Genomic DNA, 20510 nt, shown 5'->3' with positions numbered 1-20510 from the left:
ATGGTAAAAAATTATAAAACTTATAATAAAAGAACTAATATTTTTAAATAATGTGATTTGATTTGGATTCAACTTTGAATGCCTTGTTGGGAGTGAGATATTTGTGTATCCTATTATTTACTATTTAGGTTAAATTGTAGTTTGAAAATTGAATCGAGGTGGAGGAAGCCCACGTAGGAGAGAGAGAGAGAGAGAGAGAGGGTGAGCGAAAGGAATATAAAATATAGTTATATGCCATATGGTATATACAGTTAGAAAAAAGCTTTCTTTTCTCCGCTCCTCGTGTGTCGATCAGTCGATGGCGCTTAATTCTCGGCAATGTCGCTCTCCGACGACCCAGAGAGAACTTTGTATAGAACCCACTCCGCTGCCGTAAGCCTCGCCTCTCTTTCTTTTCCTTCCCATCTCTTTCCTCAGCCCCTAATCGCTCACATTCCCGTATCCCCATTCGATCTCACCCCTCTTCAATCACGAACAGAAGAAAGAAAAAAAGAACCGATTTCTCCCCAGCTTCAATGCGAGCTCTGAGTGCTCCAAAAACAGAACTAGAATATAGGGTACGCCAAAAATCAGGTACTTTCGTTGGACGTACGATTTTCGCTCTTAATTCTGTGTTTATTTTAATCCGTCTTGAATTTTGGAACGACCCCATTTGGAAATTGTTTTCGATTCGTTGTTATCGGTCGATTTTGATATATTTATCTTTCACATGTTGATGGAGGATCGTGCATGATATTAAGTTGATTTCAAATGATTGGTGTCTCAGGAATTTTCCTGTTTGGATCTTTGGCGCTGCGCTGGTTGTGACTTGGCCCTGATTTCTTTCGAACACGAGGAATTGTTATTAATTGGGTATGGGTTTTACTTCTATTTTTATAGATGATCCAAGATTTATTTCATCTGTGTAATTAAAAAGCGGGACAGACAGCCTCGAGGATATTGTTGAGTTTTCTGGGGATTGGGTTTGTGCGGTCGGGTCGCTGACATACACATTATTATAAAAGAATAAAGGAAACTCATGTACAGGAATTCTTTCAGTAACAATACTGCCCGCTGCGCTGTTTCAACAATTTTTTAATTGGGGCAATTGAGTTCTTACTTCAAAGACTGAAGTGAAGAATTTGATGATTAGGGAATGGAAAACGGTAGGCTTGAATCTGTGAGGAAGTTAGCTGATATGGAGGACAAACAGATCATCTATTCTTAATTTTGTGATTTGGAGAAGGAATTAGCTTCTCAAGCAGCTGAGAAACCATTAATTTTGCAGCTAAAGTCTTTGAAGTTGCTTGATGCAATGGCTGGAGAGGCGCCTGGCCCATCAGGTCAATGGATCCAGAAACAACCAACCTCGGTCATTCCGAATGTAGGGAGCAACGTAAATAAGAACTTCTCTGTTCGGACAGGTGAAGAATTTTCAATGGAGTTTCTTCAGGACCGTGTTGCTGCTAGAAGAGTTCCTGATGTACCTAATATGGCTCACAAACGAGAAAAGAAGGTCTTATTCAATTATGATCAGCATGGACATCTGGTGTATGAGGATCACACTGGTATTCTTGGGCTGAACAGAATGGATTCTGAGAGTGCCTCTGACATGTCTGAGTATGCCTCTGCAAGAGGTTCTGTGAAGGAGCTTGAAAATGGGGCTTATGTTCATAAATCAAACAACAACCACAAGGAAGATCGTAATAGTGGACAGGGGTCAAGGAAGGCTAGCGGTGAATTGAATTGTAACGGAACTGGTTTTGGCCCAATGTCTTCTCCAATTTATAAATCTGACTCCCCTCATTCCAACAACTTTCCTGGGTCAGGAGCATCGGATGGTTCTCAATCTGGGAAAATGAAGTTTCTTTGCAGTTTTGGTGGAAAAATTTTTCCTAGGCCAAGTGATGGGAAACTTAGATATGTTGGTGGTGAGACACATATTATTTCGATCCGAAAGAATATTACACGGGAAGAGCTTGTGAAGAAAACTTTTTGCATTTGTGGCCATCCTCACACGATCAAGTATCAGCTTCCGGGTGAGGATCTTGATGCCCTGATATCCGTGTCTTCTGATGAGGATCTTCATAACATGATAGATGAATATAATGGGCTTGAAAGGCATGAAGGTTCTCAAAGACTCCGTATTTTTTTGATACCTTTGGGTGAATCTGAGGAAACATCTTCCCTTAAGGGAAATGCTATTCAACAGAGCAGTCCTGATTACCAATATGTTGTTGCTGTGAACGGGATCCTGGATCCTAGTTCTAGGAAGAACACCTGTGGACAGAGTTCTGCAAGTGACCTTCACTTGAGAACTAATATGGACTGCCATCCCAGTTTTCACAGAAATTCTCCGACTGCCCCGTTTCACTTGGAGAGAAAGGGTGGTTTTAATGATTTGCATCCTGCTCAGTTTTTTAATCAACCCCAGAATAGGAGCAGGTCTCCTGATAAATGTCTTCCTTTCTCTTCAATCCCACTTCAGGGGGAAGATTCAAGGAGTGCTAATAAGCAATTGTGTGTTGATAACTCATGCCGGGCTAGTAATGAGAGCAGCATTTCCTTTTTCAGTACTCAACAAACACCTGAGTATTCAAGCACTGACAGTACTGGTTCCAAACACCGTATAAAAGAGGCAGTACCTTTGATGAATCATCTTCATCCTTATAAACAAGTTGATGACAGTCAGCCCGGTGGAGGATATTTTCATAACCACAACCCCAGAAAAGAATTTGTGCTTCCAGCTCTTGATCAAGATGAGGGTGAATTTGATGGGTTCTCCTGTGGGAAACCAATGCACAAGGAAAGAACATTCCACTCCGAGAAGCCTATCTCTCACACAGAAGATCCATTGGGTCTATTTTCAGGATCCGGTGACTACATCAATTCTCATCGAGGGTTGCCACATGCATTTTCTGATTCAAAGTTGCACGAGAATGGAGGAAACCCTGCTTTCTGTTCACAAGAAGGAATGAGCCCATTGTCCCCCTTGAAATTTCCAAAGCCTCAATTATCTCCACAACTAAACTCAACTGTCTCACGAGACAAACCACTGAAACCACATGAGCATGATGATCCTGTTTATCCTCATGTGCAATATAAGTTAGTGGAAACTATATCTCAGAGTAGACCAGATTGGCTGAATTCTTCCACATGTCCAGAAATATCAGGGAGGAATGAACCTAACGATACAGGTACTGGCAGCATTGATGACAAAGAACAAACAACTGAAAAAGACTCAAATAATTCTGGTTTCTTGATACCAAAAAAATTTGAAGAAAACTTTTCAACCTTGGAAAGGTTTGGTAAAACAAATCCTTTTCTGTGTCAAGGTGGAGAGCTTTATGAGGAGAGATCTCTTGCTACTGGATGGGGATATAAGGCAATATTGCCGGATATGAACTCCAACCTATCTCCTTTTGGCATTGATACTTCTATGCAAGTGTTACAAGCTTCAGGTCAAGTGCTTCCTGCATCCTCAGCCATTAATTTTAAGCCTTTTGTAGATAACCCGATGGAGCACCCCAAAAACCACCGACTGGAAAAAATTCCTCCTGAGAGCCAAAGAACTGCCAATGATGAGGATTGTGCTTCGACTATAACAGTAAGTGGTGTAGAAGGAAAAGGGATTTCAGAGATTGGGAATTATGAAGTTGCAGGCTTATATCCAAGTGTCAGACAGCAGTATCACAACGCAGATTCTTCAACTGATCTTATGACTGGGTCATCCTGTGGGCTAGCTTCCCTTGAACCTCCATTGCTAAAACCTGTTACAAGTCACAAAGATATGGGTATCCAAGAGCCCATTCAAAGGAACTCTGTGGATTTGTGCCCATCTACAGCTCATGCTAATTCTGGTTTGAGCTCAAATTTGAATAAGCATGACTACACAATGACTCAGAATCGAAACAAAGATGCTTTGTTTCAGGCAGAGTTCTTTCTCCGAGATGAAAACTTAGTTAATTACCCCGATCAGAAGGTTGAGAGTGTGGGCTTTGCTGGGCCTGTTAATGAGAAGTCAAATGCCAAAGATCGATCATTGGCAGAAACTAAACCTCCAAGTAGAACTCATGATAAAAATCTGCAGGAGCCTGTTATTATTGTGGAAGATGTGCTCGAGACTAATCATGCTGGCATAGAGTCTTCATCTGGAGCTGCCTCATGCATACTGGATGAAACCAGCGACGATATTATCAATATTTTATCTCCTACAGGAACAGAGGAAGAAGGAAGCATAGTTCTAGAGTTTGAGGTAAGATTGCTTGAACTTGATTGGTCTGTGGTTCTGTAAATTTACTATATACTAGGAAGCTTGAGTTTCTTCCTGCTTTTCTTTATAGGATGCTGTGGCTGATGATGAGGACAAGACTGAATCAATTAGCGATGCAATGATAGCTGAAATGGAAGCCAGCATATATGGCTTGCAGGTCTTATGCTCCTGTCTTAGATCATATGGTTCAATATGATTATTTTTTTGGAAGCATCTTTTGATTGGAAAACCATATTTTATCATTTTATTTGCTGACCTAAAAGACCCTGTCACCATCACCTTGTTGAGGCAGCGGGGGACATACTATTTTTTTTCTGAGACCTTGAGGTCTTCTAGGTTAAGTCAGAGACTAAGGGTGGACACAAACCTATCTCATCTCATCTATCTCATCATTACAACTTTTCCAAATTCCCATACAAAAATATAATAAACAATTCAATTTTTTCAAATCTCAAAATAAAACTAATACTAAAAAATTATATTTAACAATATTTTATTTAACTTTCAACAAAACATCTCATCTCATCTGAACTCTCTATCCAAGCCCACCCTAACACATATAAGGTGAAGTTTGTTTACTACTTATAAAAAAAAAAAGGTGAAGTTTGTTTACTCTGTGACGAAAGCAGCACTGTAAGTTTTCTACCTTTTTCAAGCTATTAACGAATTGTTGAATTGACAAGTGAAAAGGATAAAATTGGTTATGGCCCTCTAGCCTCTTAATCACTTAAGTTGAAGGGCTTTAAGAGTTGAACTATAGAGGAACATTTTGCTAGCTATAGGTGAGCTAGCGATCCACCTTGAATAAAAAGCGTACAGCTCAACAAGGGAATAAAGTATTGTTGAACTCCAAAACCAACTTAAGTTGAGGTGTGTTGATTGATGAACCATGGGCTATGGATTTGATCCCTATCTACCCACCAAAGATAAAGGAAATTAAGTGTGCTCAAAGGTCAAGTAGAAGACAAGAATTATTGCACGGGGAATTCTTAATCTCTAGCCAAAATAAGTGAACAAAATTTGTGAACCTTCTTATCTTTCTTTCCATAGTGTATAACTTGCTCCACCATATTGTATTATACAAGAGTTGTTGAATGGGCAATATATTTCTAATATAACTGCGTGGTAAGATTTAGAAATTTTTTTTTTTTTTTATAAGTAAACAAATTTTTTTGATCAAAGAATCGGCAAAGCCATATACATAGGTCTAAAACAGAAAAAATGCCTTAAGCTACTTAGGCACATTATATACAAGAAAATCATGTAGGTCCATGCCATTGAAATCAACAGGAATGGCCCAAGTACAAAGTGTTCTAAAGAAAAAAACTTTCAACAATGGCCCAAGTACAAAGTGTCATTCCGTTCCTGCCATATACACCACATAATGCATATAGGGATCATCTTCCATACGGCTTTAATCTGTTGCATGCCTCTTAGATTGGTCCAGCTGGCCAGCAATGCCACCATTGTCTCCGGCATTACCCAAGACAAGTCTAATCTACTGAACACCTCATTCCATAATACCCGAGCAGTCTTACAATGTAGTAGGAGATGGTTTACAGACTCTCCCCCTTCTGTACACATGCAACACCAATTTACAATAATTACCCTTCGTTTCCTCAAGTTGTCGATTGTGAGAATCTTCTCCAACGAAGTTGTCCATACAAAAATGCTGCTTTGGGAGGTGCCTTATGTCTCCAAAGCCTTCTTCATGGAAACTGAGTTTGGGGTTCTTGTGTGAGAGCCTTTTAAAAAGAGCGAACCGAGAATACCCCTTTACCATTTGGTATCCACCACACTAAATCTTCGTGCTGAGCGCTTGGTAATATAGAGTATAGTAGGCTATAAAAATCTGCAAAACTGCTCATTTTCCAGTCTTGTGCTGCTCTACTAAAGGTGATGATCTTAAGCTTTGGAATTCACAATCCTTTGGAGATATAGGAGAGAGAAAGAAGCTTATGGTGGAGGAGTTGCAGCAGTTTGAGCAGATTCTTGAGGATAGAGCCCTGTTACCAAAAGAATTATTGCGCAAGAAAGAGTTGGTTACAGAACTAGAAAAACTACTATCTTTAGAGAAGATTTCTTGGCGTCAGAAGTCAAGAGCATTGTGGCTGAAAGAAGGTGATCGGAGCACAAAGTTCTTTCATAGAGTTGCTAACTCACATAGAAGAACTAATACTATTGATATGCTGAATATTAATGGTATAGAGTGCACGGAGGCCCCTGTCATTAGTGATCATGTGGTGGATTTCTATGAAAAATTGCTTACAGAAAATGAGGTATGGAGACCAAAGTTGGATGGTCTCGCTTTTGGCACTATTGAGCCTCAGGAAGCCTCTTGGTTGGAGAGGCCTTTTGAAGACGAGAAAGTGTATGAGGTAGTGCGACGTATGGGTAATGATAAAGCCCCAGGTCCAGATGGTTTCTTGATGGGCTTCTTCCAAGCTTGTTGGGAGGTGGTGAAAGTAGACATAATGAATGTGTTTAGGGAAGTATCCTCGGTTGGAAAGTTTGAGAAATGTTTAAATGCTACTTTTATTGCGTTGATTCCAAAGAAGATTGGAGCGCTGGAGGTGAAGGATTTTTGACCCATTAGTCTTGTGAATGGGGTGTATAAAATTATTTCCAAAGTTCTTGCTAACAAATTGGGGGTGGTTTTGGGCAAGATCATCACGAAGCCACAAAATGCATTTGTTAAGGGGCGTCAAAATTTGGACTCAGTCCTCATAGCGAATGAAGGTTTGGATAGCAGATTAAAGGCTGGTTCCACAGGGATTATTTGCAAATTAGATATGGAGAAGGCATATGATCATGTAAATTGGGATTTCCTCTTGTATTTGTTGGGGAGGTGCGGTTTTGGGGCTAGGTGGCACTCTTGGATGAGTTGGTGCATTACTACGGCTAGATTTTCAGTATTGATAAATGGTTGTCCTATAGGTTTTTTTAGTAGCTCTCACGGCTTAAGGCAGGGAGATCCGTTGTCCCCACTTCTTTTTGTTATCATTATGGAGGCCTCGAGTAGGATGATATCGGCAGCAGTTACGCATGGGTTTATGGCTGGATTTCCAATTGGTGATCCCAACATGGGTATTATTACTTTATCTCATTTATTTTTTGCAGATGATACGCTCCTATTCTGTGAGGCAGATTGTGACCAGTTGAGGGCATTGAAGGCATTGTTATTATGTTTTGAAGCAGCATCCAGCCTGAAAGTTAACTTTGACAAGTCAGAGTTAGTGCTGGTGGGGAACGTGAGCAGCACAAGGCAGCTAGCTAGTATTCTTGGGTGCAAGGTAGCTTCTCTTCCAATGACCTATTTAGGATTGCCGTTGGGGGCTGCTACAAGGGCCTCATCTATATGGGATTCAGTCATTGAGAAGATAGAAAGGAAACTAGCAGGATGGAAAAGATTGTACTTGTCGAAAGGTGGCCGGTTAACTCTCATCAAGAGTACCATTTCTAACTTACCTACGTACTTCTTATCTTTGTTCCAATTGCCTGCAAGGGTAGCCGCGAGGATTGAAAAATTGTATCGTGATTTCTTATGGAGTGGGATAGGGGATGAATTTAAATTCGATCTGATTAGTTGGGACAAGGTGTGTAGACCACTCTCGTCAGGTGGTTTGGGTATAAAAAATCTAAGAACATTTAATCGGACTCTGCTCGGGAAGTGGCTATGGAGGTACAACACGGAGACAGAAGCTTTATGGAAACTTGTGATTGATTGTAAATATAGAAGCTTATGGGGGGGCTGGTGCACTAAAGAGGTAAATGGGGCCGGCGGTGTTGGAGTTTGGAAACACATTAGGCGTGGGTGGGGGGATTTTAGTAGACATGCTAAATTGGTGTTGGGAAGGGGTTCTTGTATTAAGTTCTGGATGGATATATGGTGTGGGTAAGAGACCCTAAATGATGCATTTCCAGCAGTTTTCTGAGTGGCATGCAACCAGGAAGCCTCAATAGAGGATCTTATGATTCTATCAGGGGATCAAGTGCAGTGGAATGTCACGTTTAGTAGAGAGGCACAAGACTGGGAAGTGGATATATTTGAGGCTTTTTTCAGTTTGGTTTATTCTGTAAAGCCAGACAAACAACAAGTTGATAAGATGTGGTGGACTTCTGCGAGTAAGGGCATTTTCTCAGTTCGATCATACTATAAGTCCCTATCCCAACCTGTTAATATTTTGTTCCCATGGAGGAGACTTTGGCGAAATAAGGCGCCCCCAAAAGCGATTTTCTTTACATGGACTGCAGCGTGGGGGAAGATTCTGACTATCGACAATTTGAGGAAGCGTCGGATAGTTATAGTAGACTGGTGTTGCATGTGCAAGAGATCTGGCGAGTCAGTGGAACATCTCTTGCTACATTGTGAGACAGCTAGAGCCTTGTGGATGGAAGTCTTTAGCCGGATAGAGTTATCTTTTGTTATGCCTAAAACTGTGATATAGATCTACTGGCCAGTTGGACACTCCTAAGAGGAGTCCAACAAATCAAGGCGGTGTGGAAAATGATCCCGATCTATATTATGTGGTGTATATGGTAAGAACGCAATGATCGGACTTTTGAAAACAAGGAGCGGTCTTCGAAGGAACTTAGAACCCTATTTTTCCGTACTTTATGCTTATGGGCCATTGCTCTAGACTTTAATGGCCTGAATTTTCATGACTTTTTAGTTTCTCTTACTTCGACCTAGATAGGTCTTTTCTCTTGTATATCATCTTGTGTACTTGGGTTTTGCCTATTTCTATTTATATAAATCGATTACTTATCAAAAAAAAAAAAATTGTTCCAACGGATCTGCTCCCCAGATATCTCCATAACTTCCGCCACTGATACATCTTTAGCACTAGCGATATTGAACAGTGAGGGAAATATCTCTTGTAGAGTACTATTACTACACCATATATCTCTCCAGAATTTGATCCTAGAGTCCTCTCCCAGAAGAATAAAAATTCAATTATAAATGTAGAAGTTTGGTATGCTAAGTTGCATTTAGACCTAAATTCTTTTCTACCTCCGTTATAGAGCTTGCAAACTCATGGTCATGTGCTTGTTAAGTAAAAGGTTCATTTATCCATTGATGCACATAAATTTTGTGCTAGATAAATTCGATCTTCCCTATAAGGGGGATAATTTTTCTTGGAAAATCTTGTGTTTGGTGACTTTGAAGGAAATTCACCCTCAAAAGGTAGAAATGAAGAAGCGAACTTGGTCAAGGTTTTTTAAGTTTCTCTCGTGTAGGTACTGCATGGATGACTTAAATTTTGTTTTCTAAGTTCTCAGGCAATAGCTTAATAAGGCAATGGTCAATTGCCGGAATATTTGGATTTTCTGGAAGGAAGAAGCCTCTATTTCAATTCATGGTTCTACTGATATCTCTTTAATAACCTCTGTCCAGGCTATAGCCCAAAAGATGGGATTTTCTTAGTTTACTTATGATTTTATCCCTTCTGGGCTGACTGTCTGTGGATACTGATACAAGTATTTCTGAAAATTGACCAGCTCTCTGAGATTTTCCCTACTTTATGTTTCCAATGGTATGGTTTCTACTTGAAACTGAATTTTTTTTTGTTCAAATATACAGATTATAAAGAATGCTGATCTTGAAGAATTGCGGGAATTAGGATCTGGTACTTATGGGACCGTATATCATGGAAAATGGCGAGGAACAGATGTTGCCATAAAGAGAATAAAAAAGAGTTGCTTTTCAGGGAGATCATCGGAACAAGAACGGTTGGTAGGTACCTACATATTTTGCTTCTTAACGTTCCTCCTCATACTCAAATAACAATAGTGAGTATGAAAATTAAAAAGTAAATTTTTCTAAGTGAGATGGAAATCTTGAGAAGCCTTGGAAATAATTGATGGCACTTATTCTGGAATATATGGGTCATTGTCTATCATATAAAAGCTGTTATTTTGGTTGCAAATGGATTTTGGTATGCAATGCTTATATATGCACGCTTATCTGTGAATCCTTTACTCAATTTGAAATGCCAAATTCTTTTACCTATTTGAACAAAACTTTAAATTGTCAACTGACGGCTTTACTAGACCAGAGACTTCTGGAGAGAGGCTCAGATTCTGTCAAATCTTCACCATCCAAATGTGGTCGCATTTTATGGCGTCGTCCCAGATGGAACTGGAGGAACCTTGGCAACTGTAACCGAGTTTATGGTGAATGGGTCACTTAGGCATGTCCTACTTAAGAAGGATAGGTAATTTATCCTCCAATTATTATCTATCAAAAAAAATTTATCCTCCAATTATTTCTGTATATGTTCTTCCAATAATTATTTATACACATGTGCATCTTTGGATTCTTTGTGCAGAGCACTTGACCGTCGTAAAAAGCTTATAATTGCCATGGATGCAGCTTTTGGCATGGAATACTTGCATTCAAAAAATATTGTTCATTTTGACTTGAAATGTGACAATTTGCTTGTCAACCTGAGGGATCCACAACGACCCATCTGCAAGGTAAAATGGGACAAACGCTCTTTTCTTTATATAGGTCAAATAAAATTTTTTTGATAGAAGCAGCTAGGCGTAGCCCAAATACACAGGAGGTACAAAGAGAAAACCAAGCTACAAGTTAGGAACTAGTCATGGATACAAGGAAATCATGAAAACTAGCCCCATTGAAATCATTGCAGTAGCTCAAAAAAATATAGTGTTGAAGAAGATTCTCTTGAGCTCGTCCAAGGACTGTTCCCGATTTTCAAAACACCAACCATTTCTCTCAGTGTTCCCCCAAGAGCATGATAGTGACATGACTTGGCAATTGATTTCTGCTGGAAACCTTCTACTAGAAGCCATAATTTGGTGATACTAACAAGTTTTATGTGCTTTTTTGGGGGGGAATATCCTGGTTGATTCAAGTTGCAAGTTCAGATTTACCACTTGCATTTGTCTATGGTGTTTGTTTTTGCAGGTTGGAGATTTTGGATTATCAAGAATTAAACGTAATACTCTGGTGTCTGGTGGTGTGCGAGGAACACTTCCATGGATGGCACCAGAATTGCTAAATGGTAGCAGTAGTCGGGTCTCTGAGAAGGTTAGTGGGGCCATGTTATATCTCATAGTGTAAGGAAGGAAGAAATCGTTATTAGTTCTGACCCAATGTTAAAAAAAACCATTTGGTAAAGCAATTAATTATATGGTATTGCTTTTGACAGGTGGATGTTTTCTCATTTGGCATCTCAATGTGGGAGATCTTGACTGGGGAGGAACCTTATGAAAATATGCATTGTGGTGCAATTATTGGTAAGTTTATGTTATTGAGCTGATCGTGAAATGCCACTCTACTTTTGGAGTGCTTCAAAGTGCAATGAAATAATTCTTTTTTTATTTCCTTGAAATATTAACATGTTTGTTCGTCATGTAAAATGGAATCATTGGCAAAACTGCTGCAATGATTATAAATAGGGAATAAACGATTTGTTTAATTTGGAAATCACTTCAGTTGGTGCAACTAGTAAACAATAAATTGACAATGCAATAAACTGACCGAAGAAAAGAAAAAATAGAAATAAAAAATTCATTTACGAAAATGTGGAACATCCAATGTGTATACATACTCATAATAAATTTATGGGCTGTGTCCCCTTCATTAAAAAAATGTATCCTCATGCATGTATGGTATCCAACTACAAATAGTAATGAGGGAGAAGAGAGGCTGTGCTGGAAGTTATCAATGAAAAGGTTCATCAATTAAAATTTTAAATATTAAAAGAAGAAATGGGTGCAAAAAGTAGGAGATATTTAGCTAATTAAAAGTAAATTAAAAAAATGAACAGGCGATTGGTGGATGTGGAAGTGGGGCCATTTTAGGAATTGGATTAAGATGGAAAAGAATTTATTGTTATAGGTTTTCAACATTGAGAAAGCTAATCTTTTCAAATGTATCAAGAGTTGAACTCAAAGTTGAGGCAGACGTATTATGGTGGTAGTGACTGGTTTTCTGGCAGTAAAGCAGCGGTGAAGTGAGGTTTATGGTATGCTGTCTAGTTGTGTGGTGCTAGAGCTATGATATTTGTAAAAGAGATCTGGTACTGAATTGTCGTGGAGAGCAGCCCAAAGGTCTTAGTCTACATTTAATAGTTCCACCTTATTGAATTATATTATAGATCGAATTTCTGAAGGATGGGATAGGTTATCTAGGTTTATGTCTCGAATTAGATGATTTAATTTGTTTACTATGGTGCATTCGGAAGGAAAGCAACAACCAGAATCTTGAGGATAGGGAGCGCTTCCTGGAAGAATTTAAGAGTTTTTTCTTGAAGACTATTTACTTGGGCCATTGCTACAGATTTTAATGGTCTCCGCCTTCATGATTTCCTTGTATCCATTTCTAGTTCCTAACTAGGTGTATCCTCTTTTATACTTCTGTGTACTTGGGCTATGCCTATTTCAGTATTAATAAAATATGTTTTACCTATTAAAAAAATTAGACTATTTAAGTTTGTATTTTGAATTTTGATTGGGATAAGGAGTAGTGGAAAAAGACTGGAAAATAGGTTGAATTAAGGGGTTCCAATTACAGAGTAACAAGTTGGTATGATCTGGAGCTCAAAGCAAGTGAGAGAAGGAAAAAAAACTCAGATCTGAGTTGGGGATGTGAACACTAAGGACTCGTTTGGATAGTAAGATGAGATGAGATGGTTTTAGATGAGTTGAATAAAATATTGTTAGAATATTATTTTTTAATATTATTATTGTTTTCGGATTTGAAAAAGTTGAATTGTTTATTATATTTTGTATGAAAATTTGGGAAAGTTGTAATGATGAGATGAGGTGAGATGGGTTGAGAGTGTTTCTGCATACAAGATGTCAATATATTGGCTGGCTGGAGTTATTCTTCATACAGACACTTCAACAAGTAAAATATCAATTTGAAGAACCTTTTCACTAGCTTATCTGACTAGAGACTTGGTTTATTTCTGATTTTATTAGTTTCCTTCGATTCTTTCACCACACATCATAATTAAAGAATATCAACAGCTTTCTATCTTTCTTTTAACTATGATTCTATGATTTGGTGTATTGTGAATGAAGGGGGAATTGTGAAGAACACTCTACGACCTCCTATTCCTGAACATTGTGATCCTCAGTGGAGGAAGCTGATGGAAGATTGTTGGTCCCCAAATCCTGAAACCCGGCCATCATTTACTGAGATAACCAACCGATTGCGATCCATGGCTATAGTGCTTCAGTCAAAGGGATCTAATAATCTGGTGATAAGGCAAGGGAAACCAAACATTTCGTGATGAATGAATACATATGCGCCTATTCTCTTCTTCAGGTACCAGGATTGTCTAGTATCTTCAAGAGAAAGCCCTTGGGGTTGAGGATCAAGGCTTCAAGGATGAGCATGAGTACAATTCGATGACCTTTTGTCAATAAAGACATCTCCATTTGTTTATTCTTTTGTAACAAAAATTACTTTGGGTAGTAAATGAAAAAGAGTGCATAGGCTGTTCTCTGCTTAGTTTACTGCGTTTTTGTTCCAAAAAACATGAGTTCATTTGTACATACGCACTCAAAAGGCATAGAGTCGTGCATTGGGTTATCTCCTTCATGTCCGGATTACGAGTCTTGCCTTTTTCTTTCCCTCTTCATTTTGAGAGGTCGCCATGTAATATTGATATTATTGTCATATATAACAGTTGAGGCCAAAATATATTATGATCCTTTCTTTTCCTATAGTTTGATGAATTTGTGTCGCTTTTGTTAAATCTTGAGTGCAACTTTGTAATTTGTTATTTTGTATCATAAGCTAACACTTAAATTATCTGATCCTCTTTTTTTGGGATTTTGGCATTTACATGTTGCCGATAATATGCCAACGATAGTGTTTATTCAAATTGATACCGCCAGAAACCTTTTTTTTTTTTTTTTTGTACGGGAGTAACTATCTCTGGATTGGAAGACAGACCCTAATGGCAACTTGCCTTGAAGAATCTGCAACACAATGCAAAATATGCCACATCACACAAGGGAAATGTTGTAATCCTTTTTGACAAATTCTATATGAAAGTTTTATACTATACACATCCACGTAATTAACATGTAATTTATTATTTTTATTATTTAATCTTAATAATTAAATGTGTTCAAATGTAGAAGGACAGAGATAACAAATCACATGTTGGTTACACAGAAGTGTGTGGTGTAAGATCTCGTTTATTTTTACAGATGAGATGAGATAAAAGTTGAATAAAATGATATGAGAATAGAGAAGTTTTGTAAAAATGAATTAGCCTAAGACTTCCGTGTAAAATTTCTCATCTTCTTTTCCCACAAAAAAAAAAAAAAAAGAATGAGCAATTCCTTGAGAGGGAATCTAAGGTCCCGTTTGGATGTTGAGCTGAGTTGAGATAAGTTTCTTTATTAATAATAGTGAGTTGAGCTGCTAGAGTGAGTTTTGTGGAGCTCAACTAAGATAAGTTTAGATGTATGTTAATGTTAATATGAGTTTAGATGTATTTATGAGAACTTGAAAAAGGTTGTAATTCCCGCATGTAAAGATGTGTTGAGTTGAAAAAAAAAATTGTGAATCATACGCAAAGTTTTAAATACCGTTTTGGTGGTCGTTTCAATTGAGGTACTGAAACGAAATATTTCAGTACCGGTACTGTTTCGGGTATCGTTTCAGGATAATCTGTATTTAATAAATTAATTATATATGTATAAATTATATTTCAAAATAACATCAATGCAAGTTTTAACAAGTTAAAACACATATTTATAAAATTTAATAATATTTCTAAGTTCTCAATCCAACTATTTAAAAAAAAAAAAAATCACACATCTTCATCACGAAAAGAGGAGGGGTTTGATTTTTAGTCCTTGAGAAAAAAAGTTAGGAAAATAGTCTTTAGATATGAGAATTGGAATGAAAATTATGAAAAAGTTTGAATTTTTATATTAATTACAAAAATCCACTGATGTCAGCCGGTCCACCGAAACCGGCTGATATTGATCGAAACGTACCGATACGACCAATATTTGGCTAGGTACGAAACACATATCTTCTCTGTACTGGTCACTACCTCGGCATAGTAAATACTAGTCATATCGGCTGGTACGACACTGTATTTAAAACTTTGGTCCTACTTTTAAGAGATTTTGAGTTGAGATGAGTTTAGTGACTTGAGAATTGAATATTTTGATATTAAAGTCAGCTTAAAATCATATCAGTTTAGTCTAAGTTCTAAACGGGGCCTAAAGAGACATTTTGAGATTAGACAAGAAATAATACGTGACCTGAATTGACTTGCAACTAAGGCTGTAATTGAGCCGAGTCGAGCCGAGGCCGATCTTTGATTTGCTGAGCTCAGCTCAACTCAAAATACTCGAGCTGGAGCTCGAGATTTTTTTTTAAATTTTTTGTTTGAGCTCGACTTGATAAGCTAAATTTTTAACTCGAGCTCAAACTTGTCTCACAAACGAGTTCGAGTCGAGCCGAGCTCAAGCTCGAATTATTTATTTTTTATTTTTTTAATAAGATTTAATAATTAATAAATAAAAGATCTAATATTGGATTTATATAACTAACAAGTAGAACCTCTATGAATTATAAAATTTTTAAAAATTTATAAATAATTAATATCTAACTAGTTGATATTTATCCAAAATAACACAATATATTATATGCCTACATATATTATTAATATATGCACTTAATATGATAGAACATATCTATTTCATATATGGTTCCCACATACTAGTATATGAAATTATTAAATTTTATCAAGTAATTATTATATAAATTATAAAATATACCTATGAAGTATATTCACTATATAGATATAAGTAATTAGATTACATATTATATATTTAATTATAAAAGTTGTATGTTTATATTATTAGCTAATACATATATATATATATGTATATATACAAAGGTATATATATATATATATATATATATATATATTTATCAATATATGAATGAGTTTTAATCGAGTCAAGCTAACGAGTCGACTCAAGTATAAATGAGCGAGCCTTAACAAGTTTTAGCCAAGTCGAGTCGAGTTTTGTCGGGTATATGTCATTTACAAATCGAGCAAGTATCTGCTTTCACAAACGAGCTCTTTTTTTTTTGATGAGTCGAGTTCGATTCGAGTTTAACAGAATAACTACCAAGTAAGCTATTGAACAGCCTGATTCATTTACAACCTACCTGCAACTTGCCTAAATCCCCTTTAATAATTCTATAAAGCAAATCTATACCTAAAGAAATAATACTTCCACGAAGATAAGCTCAACTAAAGTAGTGCGTTCTAGAACCCATCTCTCTTCTGCAGAATGGTACAATATCTACTATGACAAGGCAACGGGCCTGTGCACCTTTGGTAGCATGCAAAACAAACTTTGTAATTTTCTAATACTTCTCTCCTTTTTTTTTTTTTTTTTCTTGTTCATGTCAAATCTGAAATTTACAATGCAAAAACTTTCACTCTCTTGAACAATTTTTCTGCGGAAATTCCCCCAGAGAAAAAAAAAACACTTGGCATTCTTTCAAATCAACATGTACAGTACAGGATAATCTTCAAGCTCCATCGAGTCTTTACTGAGGTCACTTCACCTTTTACACATCCCTGTACAACAATTGATACTTTGGTATTCTCTCTGAAGGCAGAGGGCAACTCACTATCAGCTTGCCTTTCATGGCCCCTCTGTAAATTGCCTGCAAGGCATACTTCTAACATACATATATCTACAAGCACCAATCATTTACAATACAGTAGTTATTTGCATATCATCCTTTGGACAAGCAAGCAACTTTCAAATCTTGTGTAACAAAACTTTAGAAAAATTATAAAAGAATCATTTTATGTTGTCTTTTTCAATTATCTAACTTTCGTCCCTTTTTTTCAATATAAGGTCTCCACCAAATTTCTTGTCAAATTGACAATGGAAATCAATTACAAAAGAAAAAAAAAATTATAGGTAATTGCAATAACAAAGTTTACACCCAACAATGACAGCATGACTAGTTAGGGCCATTTGGGGCGGTGCCTACCCAACCATGCTGTGCTGGGTAGGACGGTGGGTGGGCCCACTGTAGTTGGGTAGGCATTAATATAATTGTACATGATATTTTTCATCCATTTGATGACAAATTAGATGGAGAGGCCTTGTATTGGCCACATTGCTAGATACAAAACAGGAAAATTCAAGCATGTGAGAAGAGATGCTAGCAAAATGGCACATCAACTAGTCAAAAAAGCAGTTTCATTGAGTCAAGAAACTTTTGATACTGGCTATGTAGATCCTTGTATTATGCCTCTTGTAATGGCAGAAGGCCATAACACTGGTTGAAGTAATGAAGATCTTTTCTTTCAAACAAAAAAGATGGAGGCCTTGTATTAAAAAAGAGCCAAATTACAAAGTGGTTCGATGTTGAAAATCTAGATCTTATAATAGAAAAGGGCTAAAAGCACAGGGTGGGTACGCAATAATTTAAATTATATGCAAAACAATGAACAAGATAAAAGTAAAAAATAAAAATAAAAGAGCTTGCTACAAAGAAAAATAGAGTTGCAATGTTCCCTGAAGGAGACCAGGGCTGGACATTTACCATAGAGCAGCACATTTCCAGTCCCAGAAACGTAATTTACTTATTCTTCAGCATAAAATCCAAGAACTATCTTAACTTCTGCAATAAATCTTTTGAGGTCAAACTGAAGAACAAAATGCTTACACTAAAACTGCAATGCTCCCTCAAGATTTCCAGAGTATCCAAGTTTCCAACAGACTGTACAGCAATGCATTTTTCTTCCTAGTATACAGTTTTTCCCAACTAGAGACTCAATTATGTTGTAGGCCACCTAAGAATGCCACAACAAAGTATTCCCATAATAAACCAGCTGGAAGGAAAACTTCCCCCTTGCCTCTTTCTTTCAATTTAAGCATCAAAATCTTCCACACACTAGAAGTTTTCAAGGACTCAACCTCCACAGCTCACAAGAAAATGTTGCAAATGGCAGGCTGTAAATAAGAGAACACATAGTTCCTGACTACTGCAAAATCTCAATTCAGAACTGGTGACTTAATCCTGTGATTAACCTTACAAAGAACTGGTTTAAAGAAATTTTTCTTCTGGATACCAATGTAACTGCTACATATTGAAATCACAAGAATTCCCATGATGAATTAAATTTCTTCATGTCCTGATGTAGATTGGAAGAAGCTTATAATGGTTTGAATGACAAGGCAGACAAGTTTCACACAAGCATAAAAATGAAAATGAACATTCATTCCTATGGCAAGAGCAAAAAATGTAAGAGTCTCAAAGTCATTCGGTTTTTGAGGTCGCTTACCTCTACAACATCAATGAAGTCCTGCTTCTTGTGAAATGCACCTACCCATTTAGTATGATCTGCAGTACTGCCAAAAACAAAAAGCTAAGTTTAAACTAGAATCTGAAATTTGAAGTCCCAAATTTCTAGATGCATGTCATCAAAAAGCTCAAAATTTATTCCTTAGAAACAAATTCTCATTCTTTCAAGGCATGATCAAATGTGCGCGGTGCCTGATCAAAGTCACAACATTAGAAGTACCTATGATAATTACCCGTTGCAACCTCAAACTATTAGGAGTTTTGCACTTAAGACCTAAACTATTAAAATTGATTCACTGCACTCTCAAACTGTATCAAAACTGACACTTTGCACCCTCCAATAAGATCTAACCGTCAAGATTGTGTCACATCACTTATTTTCCATCCATCTTAACAGTCAAAATTCAAGGACGGTGTGTAAGGTTTAGGTAGTTGGAGGGTGCAAAATCTACTTGTACCTAATGACCTACGCAGTTCATTTCACGCATAACAAAAAGAAAATGGGACAGCGTAACACGATAAAATAAAAAGGCAAATACTCTAGTTACAAAAGAATTATATAAAAGTAATTTTACAAATTGACGTAATTTGATGTGATTCGTCAAATTATAAAATTATTTTTATTATAAAATAGATTTAACGGATAACTTACGTCAATTTAGATGATTACTTTTATGTAATTTCTTTACAAACGTAGCAGTACCAAAAAAAAAACATAAAATATCACCGCAGCGCAAAAGAAATACGTAACAAATTTGTAAAAGGTCAAAGAAAAAGAGGTATCGGGGCAAACTTCATTTGAAATTCAAGTAGGAGAAACATAATCAATTGTTCGACTTACTTATATGAAGATTCAATCCATGTGGTCAAATTAGTTATACATATAATATATCGTTGAAAGATATTTTTTTTTAAAGAGGGAGTACAGTGAAAACTAAGAATGAAAACAAAAGGTACCCAGAGTCCATCTTCATGTGATGAGCGTTGAAAAAGAAAACAGTGGAAGGTATGAAAGTAATGTCAAAGTAGCTGGCATAAACTTGAATTTCGTCGGAATCGATATCAACGAGTACTACATTAGCAAACTTGGACACCTCCCGAGCCGATTTGCAAAGCTGCATGCATAGATGGTTAATTAAAGAAAGCAAAATGCATCATCGAATTCACTCATTTGAGAATTCGTTCCGATGAAGAAATTCAATTCCAGAAAGGAGGGGGGGGGGGGGTGGGAATTGGAAGAAGAGGGGAAAGAGAGATGCGCACGGCATCATCGAGATGGAGACAGACGGGGTCGGAAGAGCGGCCAAAACGTAGGACGAGGACCTTGTCGATGGTGTCTCTGATGATTGTGTCCACCTCTCGCTTTTTCCTCAGCGTTCTTAGTACGTAACTCATAACTCACTCTCTCTCTTCGCCCGACCTCTTCCTCACCATTCCACCTTCACTTCCGCGACGGCCAAAACGTAGGACGAGGACTCATTAGCAACCAGAAATGCTTAAGAAAACAGTTAAAAAAGGTACCATGCATCTCTCGTCTGGCTCCTGGATTGAAAGTCGAGTAATTACAAATTTACTTATTATTTTACAGATTCATTTTATCTTTATTTTTTAATTTAAATTTTGAGTTTCAAATTTTATAATATCAATAACTAACATGTAAAGAAATAATTTATTTTTATAAATTTTTCTTAAATACATTTAGAATTTTTCTTGAAAGTATAAGCGATTATTTGGGTATTAAGAATTTCTCAGTATATCTTTAAATAGCAGTAAAATAGTTTAAAGTTTGAAAAATGAGAGAGAAAAAGTTGAATAAAAATATTATAATATTAAAAATTTATTTGAATATTATTTTTTAATGTTATTTAAAAAAATTGAAAAATAGTATTATTTTTTATATTTTATTTA

The 20510-nt window shown here is 36.9% G+C and overlaps 2 protein-coding genes across 6 annotated transcripts; one reads left to right on the top strand and one right to left on the bottom strand.

The window, feature by feature from the left end:
* The first annotated feature begins 262 nt into the window (after positions 1–262).
* Positions 263–13955, top strand: LOC108990725. Of its 2 annotated transcripts, XM_018964786.2 has the most exons (9): positions 263–573; positions 767–4234; positions 4323–4409; positions 9837–9989; positions 10307–10470; positions 10585–10732; positions 11187–11309; positions 11431–11518; positions 13310–13955. In XM_018964786.2, the coding sequence occupies exons 2-9, from the start codon at positions 1295–1297 to the stop codon at positions 13519–13521; spliced, it is 3915 nt and encodes a 1304-aa protein (XP_018820331.2). In that variant the 5' UTR covers positions 263–573; positions 767–1294; the 3' UTR covers positions 13522–13955. The 2 variants fall into 2 exon arrangements, with proteins under 2 accessions (XP_018820331.2, XP_018820332.2); XM_018964787.2 differs by lacking the exons at positions 11187–11309; positions 11431–11518; positions 13310–13955 and having other exon boundaries at positions 10312–10470; positions 10585–10700.
* Positions 13956–16674: 2719 nt separating this feature from the next.
* On the bottom strand, positions 16675–20142 carry LOC108990720 (thioredoxin-like protein 4B). 4 transcript variants are annotated; one of them, XM_018964771.2, is made up of 4 exons: positions 19866–20142; positions 19560–19717; positions 18583–18649; positions 16675–16946 (listed from the first exon to the last, which is right to left on the bottom strand). In XM_018964771.2, the coding sequence occupies exons 1-4, from the start codon at positions 19995–19997 to the stop codon at positions 16848–16850; spliced, it is 456 nt and encodes a 151-aa protein (XP_018820316.2). In that variant the 5' UTR covers positions 19998–20142; the 3' UTR covers positions 16675–16847. The 4 variants fall into 4 exon arrangements, with proteins under 4 accessions (XP_018820316.2, XP_018820317.2, XP_018820318.2 ...); XM_018964772.2 differs by having other exon boundaries at positions 19890–20142; XM_018964773.2 differs by having other exon boundaries at positions 19926–20142.
* Positions 20143–20510: the final 368 nt, after the last annotated feature.

The sequence above is a fragment of the Juglans regia genome, chromosome 10 (assembly GCF_001411555.2).
Source record: "Juglans regia cultivar Chandler chromosome 10, Walnut 2.0, whole genome shotgun sequence".
NCBI lineage: Eukaryota > Viridiplantae > Streptophyta > Magnoliopsida > Fagales > Juglandaceae > Juglans > Juglans regia.
This window is presented reverse-complemented; position numbering and strand designations above follow the sequence as displayed.

Bases quoted from the DNA above. Each gene is read 5' to 3' on its own strand.
- LOC108990720 (XM_018964771.2), bottom strand. From the start codon at position 19,997: ATGAGTTACGTACTAAGAACGCTGAGGAAAAAGCGAGAGGTGGACACA. The intron at 19,718-19,865 runs GTGCGCATCTCT...CTATGCATGCAG, and splicing joins GTCTCCATCTCGATGATGCC to CTTTGCAAATCGGCTCGGGA. The intron at 18,650-19,559 runs GTACCTTTTGTT...TGTTTTTGGCAG, and splicing joins CACATGAAGATGGACTCTGG to TACTGCAGATCATACTAAAT.
- LOC108990725 (XM_018964786.2), top strand. From the start codon at position 1,295: ATGGCTGGAGAGGCGCCTGGCCCATCAGGTCAATGGATCCAGAAACAA. The intron at 10,733-11,186 runs GTAAAATGGGAC...TTGTTTTTGCAG, and splicing joins CACAACGACCCATCTGCAAG to GTTGGAGATTTTGGATTATC. The intron at 11,310-11,430 runs GTTAGTGGGGCC...TGCTTTTGACAG, and splicing joins GTAGTCGGGTCTCTGAGAAG to GTGGATGTTTTCTCATTTGG.